The sequence below is a fragment of the Ipomoea nil genome, unplaced genomic scaffold (assembly GCF_001879475.1).
Source record: "Ipomoea nil cultivar Tokyo-kokei standard unplaced genomic scaffold, Asagao_1.1 scaffold2422, whole genome shotgun sequence".
Taxonomy (NCBI): Eukaryota; Viridiplantae; Streptophyta; class Magnoliopsida; order Solanales; family Convolvulaceae; genus Ipomoea; species Ipomoea nil.
The window spans coordinates 707,206-713,665 of record NW_017618850.1 but is presented as its reverse complement, the minus strand read 5'-3'; the positions used below and the strand labels follow the sequence as shown (position 1 = coordinate 713,665).

The 6,460-nt window shown below is 34.2% G+C and overlaps 1 protein-coding gene across 1 annotated transcript; it reads left to right on the top strand.

The window, feature by feature from the left end:
- Positions 1 to 809: 809 nt before the first annotated feature.
- On the top strand, positions 810 to 5,860 carry LOC109152515 (probable LRR receptor-like serine/threonine-protein kinase At3g47570). Its single transcript, XM_019300221.1, has 2 exons — positions 810 to 3,551; positions 5,461 to 5,860. Exons 1-2 carry the CDS (start codon positions 830 to 832, stop codon positions 5,835 to 5,837), a joined length of 3,099 nt encoding a protein of 1,032 aa, XP_019155766.1. The 5' UTR covers positions 810 to 829; the 3' UTR covers positions 5,838 to 5,860.
- Positions 5,861 to 6,460: the final 600 nt, after the last annotated feature.

The following is a 6,460-nucleotide window of genomic DNA, read 5'->3' as shown; positions in this document are numbered from 1 at the left end:
CAGATGCGCAAAGCTGCGTCGTTTTGAACCTGGGTCCACCTTACAAGGGGGATTCGAGTCCATAACATAACAATTGGACATATACACATACATCAAGGTCCACAATGCACTGTGAACTCAGGTCCATGGTATAAGGATTTGACTGCTCACGTGAATGTACTCACCGATGCTACATTAGAGCCCAACTGCGTTAACAAGGCAAATTATGTTGCGGAACCGTGTAAAATAAAATAATAGAAATATTTAAATATAATAACTAAATTATTAATTTTTAAAAATAAACTTAGTAGTTTAGATATAATAATAATAAAAATTTACATTAAGTTATAGAAATTTTTATAAATAATTACATGGTGGGTCGGGTCAGGTTCTAAGCGAGTTTTGTACATATAACTCGAATCCAACTCAACCCATATGAATTTACTTTTTTAAGACCCATCCAACCTATCATCCACTACCACTTAAAAAAATCCAACCCATGTGAAATGGATTCGAATATTCGTGGGTCGAATTAAAATTGTCATCCGAGCAACAATTGACATAATTGACTTAATTGGCAGCAACAATTGACATAATTGACTTAATTGGCAGCAACAATTGACATAACTGACATAGTTGGCAGCCACAATTGACATATTGGCACTAAAATATATTTTAATTTATTGTTGATGACGACTCATGGGATTGGTCTCGATCTCCGATTGTAAAGCTTTTGTCTTATAAGGAATATCTGTATTGTGGCATTCCGATTATGCCCTTCCAATAATTCTTAAATATAATAACATCTTCCATATTTGGCACACCACTACTTCACTGATATGATATATGCATGATGGCTTTCCCAACTCTTCTTTTCTTTTCTACTAAGCTTCTCACATTTATGTGTTTTTTGAGCTTCTTTTTTCTAAGACTTCCCCTGATCTCATCTGCCTCCAAGCTTCAAGGGAATGAGACGGATATTATTTCTCTTCTTGAATTCAAGAAAACGATCAAAGATGATCCATTTGGTGTTGTGACCTACTTGTGGAATGAAACCATTCATTTTTGTGAATGGCCTGGTGTTTCTTGCGGTCGCCGCCACCAAAGAGTTACATCCATAAACCTCAGCTCCCTGAAGTTGGTGGGATTAGTGCCTATGCACATTGGGAACCTAAGTTTTCTTCGAAATTTGGACCTCCGAAACAATAGCTTCTCAGGTGAAATCCCACAACAAATGGGTCATTTGCATAGACTGCAAATTTTGCGTTTGAACAATAACTCTCTCAGTGGGTTTATTCCTTCAAACATTTCTGCTTGCAAAAACTTGAAAGTTGTAGATTTCTCATACAACGACCTTGAAGGCAACATTCCCGAAGAGCTTGGTGCACTAACTAATCTCCAAATCATTAGTTTTTGGCACAACAACCTTATTGGTAAAATCCCTCATTCACTTGGAAATCTTTCTTTGCTTTATGGTTTTGTTGTCTCCTTCAACAACTTGTCAAGAGAAATACCGGATTCTCTATGTAGATTACCAAGACTACAATACTTTAGTGTTGGTCAAAATTATTTGACTGGTACCATACCCTCTTCTCTATTCAATCAATCATCCTTGGTGCTTGTGGATGTAGGGATCAATTCCATAGAAGGGACTTTGCCATCCAACCTCTTCATCACTCTTCCTCGCCTTTCCACTTTTAGAATAAGTGACAACAATTTCTCGGGAAATATTCCTTACTCATTATCAAATGCTACAAATCTTCAATACTTTGCCATTGGTCTTAATGGACTAATAGGAAAAGTACCTGACCTTGGAAACTTGCATCAACTTCAGAGGTTTATAGTTTCATTTAATTATCTTGGGGAAAGCAAGGGTGATGACCTCAACTTTCTTTCTTCATTAGTCAATTCCACCAACTTAGAGACTTTGGGGCTTGGTCCAAATAATTTTGGAGGTTTATTGCCTGAATCCATTAGTAACCTATCAAAAAGCCTTATAAGATTTAGCCTTGCAAGCAATCAAGTTGTTGGAAACATCCCAAAGGGGATTTCTAATCTCATCAACTTGCAAGGTATATATTTGGCTTACAACAAATTCAGTGGGGAGATCCCAAATGAGATTGGGTTTCTTACTAATCTACAAGCCTTGTCGTTATTTGGAAACAGTTTCTCAGGGGAAATTCCGTCTTCAATTGGGAATTTAACTCTCTTAAACGAACTCGATTTAGGAGAAAACTATCTCCAAGAATCTATTCCTACAAGTCTCGGAAAATGCATGAATTTGTTGCTTCTGGATCTTAGTTGGAACAACCTTAGTGGTTACATCCCAAAGGAAGTTTTTCAACTTTCATCAATATCATTGAGAATGGATCTCTCTCACAACCAATTCATTGGTTCCATTCAAAAAGATGTTGGAGAATTGATAAATCTAGGTTACTTGGATCTGTCCTACAATTCATTGTCTAGCCATATTCCCATGGAGCTTGGTAGTTGTGTGTACTTGGAAATGCTGAATCTAACAAACAACAACCTTCAAGGGACTATTCCATCAACTATGGCAAATTTGAAGGGGCTTCAATTCTTAGAACTTTCTCACAACAATTTGACCGGTGAATTCCCCACTTTTTTGAAGGACTTCAAATTCTTAAGAAATTTGAATCTTTCATACAATGATTTTGATGGTGCAGTCCCAACCATAGGAATCTTCAATGACACAGGCTCCTTTTCAATCACCGGAAATAGAAAGCTCTGTGGGGGTATACTAGAGCTCAACCTCCATGAATGTGGTGCTACAAAGTCCAAAAAAAGGAAATCAAAAGCTTATTTGAAAATAGTAATTCCTTTGATTTTTGGGATTCTTGGGCTGAGTTTGGCAGTGTTTCTTCTTTACCTTAAACGGTTAAGAAGCCAAAGAAACAAACCCGCCATTCCAGATTTGCTAGACTACTCTACCTTAAGGGTGTCTTATCAGACTCTCCTCAAGTCCACTAATGGATTCTCTTCAGAAAATTTACTAGGAGTTGGCGGTTTCGGAACTGTATATAAAGGATCTTTTGATCATGATGGAACTATATTTGTAGTCAAGGTACTTGATCTTTTGCACCATGGAGCTTCTCGAAGTTTTATAGCTGAGTGTGAGGTGTTGAAAAACATCAGACACCGCAATCTTGTCAAGCTTCTAACCGCGTGTTCAGGGGTTGATCTTCAAGGAAATGATTTCAAGGCTTTGATTTACAAATACATGGATAATGGGAACCTTGAAAGCTGGTTGCATTTTAGTTCACAAGTGAATTCTGGAAGTGAATTATTGGAAGATAATAGGAGGTTAAGTTTTGTTCAAAGGATAAACATTCTCATTGATGTGGCTTGCGCTTTAGATTATCTTCATAATGATTGCGAATCTGCAATAATTCACTGTGATCTCAAGCCAAGCAATGTTCTCCTTGACGAAAACATGACTGCACAAATTAGTGATTTTGGATTAGCAAGATTTGTACAACAAAGGGTTCAAAGCTCTTCAGAAAACAATACTTCTATAGGAGTACGAGGGACTATAGGTTATACTCCACCAGGTATATACACAATTACACATGATAAGTATTATAATAAACATGACTGACTAGCCAGTACTTATTAGCTTATCATTTTGCCGTTAAATGCATATAGGGGTGGATTATATTCAGAGAAGGGGCAATGGGACAGTTACCCTGCTTTATATATATATATATATATATATATATATATATATATATATTACTTAATTGATGTTTAGGTAGCGGCAAATTATACCGTGCACCAGGGCACACAATGCATTGTGTGTCCTGGCCCAAAACTACTTCGTTTTGACTTTTTTTTTTCGCGTGTTTGCTGTTAATTCCTTAAAAAAAATTCATGCTTCGAATGTACAGAATTGTATAATAGAAAACACAGAAGTTTATACCTGAAAACACATAATTTTATACGTGAAAACACATAATTTTATACCTGAAAACTCATAATTTTTATAACTGAAAATCTCATGTTTCGAATGTACAGAATTATATAATGAGTTAATACCCAAAATCGTCCTTGACTATAGTGATTTTTCTCAATTTCGTCCTAAACGACTTTAGTGACCTAATATCGTCCTAGACTTTTGTGTTTCGCTCAATTTAGTCCTCAATTTGTTATTCCGTCAAATTGGTGTTAAATAAAGGGACAATTCAGTAATGTCAATATTGATCTCTCTTTACTTTCAACTTGTAAAGTGCGAAATTCCTCTTTCTTGTATGAATTACACCAAAAATTACTCCCGGACCTGCAAATCAAATTTTATATTCGCAGTTTTAGGAGTAATTCTGGGAGTAATTCGTAAAAAAAAAGGATTTCGCAGTTCACATGTCTATGAGTAAAGAGATGCCAATATTAAAATTACTGAATTGTCTATTTATTTAACACCAAATGGACAGAATAACAAATGAGGGACTAAATTGAGCAAAAACACAAAAGTCTGGGACTAAATTGAGCGAAACACAAAAGTCTGGGACGATATTAGGTCACCAAAGTCGTTTAGGACGAAATTGAGAAAAACCACTATAGTCGAGGACGATTTTGGGTATTAACTCATTATATAATAGAAAATACATAATTTTATACTTGAAAACACAGAATTTTATAACTGAAAATTCTCATGTTTCGAATGTACAAAATTATATATATAATAGAAAACACATAATTTTATACCTGAAAACACATAATCTTTTTTTTAAAATATAAAAATCCCCTATTTCAAATGTATAGAATTTTATACTTAAAAACACATAATTTGACAACAGAATATAAAACGACATCGTTTTGAAAGGAATGTGCGCCCTGTTGTACTGTAATAACGATTGTTAGATAGCTTAGTTGGCTATTTTCTAAAATTTGAGACCATATATATGTCATGCGCCCCACCAACAACACTTCCCTCTATTTTAGCTTCTAGTTTTTGTTTTATACCCATCTCCCAAGGGTTGGAGAATATATTATTTGTGATTTATATCAAATTTTGATATTTTATCATAGATATTTTTAAATGAGTTAATCAATGATTTGGTTCCTCAATTATTACCAAACTGTGAATGTAGTCCTTCAATTGCTTAATCATTGATTTAGTTCCCGAAAACAATTACTTTTAGTCAATTTAGTTTCTCCGGCCGTCGATTTGATCCCCGAAAATAATTATTTTTAGTCGATTTAGTCCCTCCGGCCATCGATAAAAGACGGCCGGAAGGACTAAATTGACTAAATATAATTATTTTTGGGGACTAAATTGATGATTAAGCAATTGGGGGACTACATTGACAGTTTGGTAATAATTGATGGACCAAATTGTTGATTAACTCTTTTTAAATTCATTTGAACTTTAATTTGTCCCTCAGAAATATTCTTGGATCCACCCCTGAATGCATATACTCATCTAACCTGCATTTTGATGACACTTATTAAATTTTTGAGCAGAATATGGTATTGGGACTAAGCCATCAAAATCAGGTGATGTATACAGCTTTGGCATACTAATCTTGGAAATGCTCACTGGGAGGAGGCCCACAGATGAATTATTCAAAGATGGCTTGAACCTTCATACCTACGCTAAGGTTGCTTTAGCAAACAGAGAGATGGAGATTGCAGATCCACTAATTCTTCAAGAAAAAGACGAACAAATTAAAATCAAGAACAAAGGCAAATCACTTTGGAAGAATGATAACTTTCAGGTGTGCTTTGTTTCTGTGATCAAAATTGGGATTGCTTGTTCTACAGAATCTCCAGCCGACAGAATGAATATTCGTGATGTTCTTAGTGAATTAAATAAATCAAGAAAATCCTTCTTGCAGTAAGCTTATTCCAGTTTTTTTTTTTTTTTTAAACATTAATTATCTTGGTATCACTGTGTGCATTGAGGACTGTGTGGTGATGCCACTTTGCATGGTTTAATTTTCTGAATGTATTGTTGCAGTGTTGTTATTGTTCCACTGTACTGTTCCATTAATAATGTAATATAACAATATTATATTAATAATGTGTACAATTCAATTAAATAAATTACTTATATGTTAAGCATCTTGTACTCACATGGTACTTTTGTGGCTCTACTAAAATTGTTACGTGTACTTTAGACACATGTTACTAGCTTGCACTTCAAAGTTCATGTCTTTAACAAAAATTTCACCATGTTTTTTTTTCTTTTCCTAAATTTCTTATGATCCGTTGATCTTTTCAAATAGACGACTCCAATTAGTTTATATATATATATATATATATATATATATATATATATATATATATACACTAGTTTTTCACGCGCATTGCGCGAATGAGATAATGTTCAATGTTTATTTTTAAATAAGTACTTCAAAGTATATCAATGCAAGATTATATAGGAGATATTCATGCATATGTAATTAAATGTTGAATTTATTTATTTAAATCGGTACAAAGTATATGAATGCAAGATAATATA

Excerpts from the sequence above, each read along its gene's own strand:
- LOC109152515 (XM_019300221.1), top strand. The coding sequence starts at position 830 with ATGATGGCTTTCCCAACTCTTCTTTTCTTTTCTACTAAGCTTCTCACA. Across the intron at positions 3,552-5,460 it reads TATAGGTTATACTCCACCAG|AATATGGTATTGGGACTAAG; the intron begins GTATATACACAA and ends ATTTTTGAGCAG.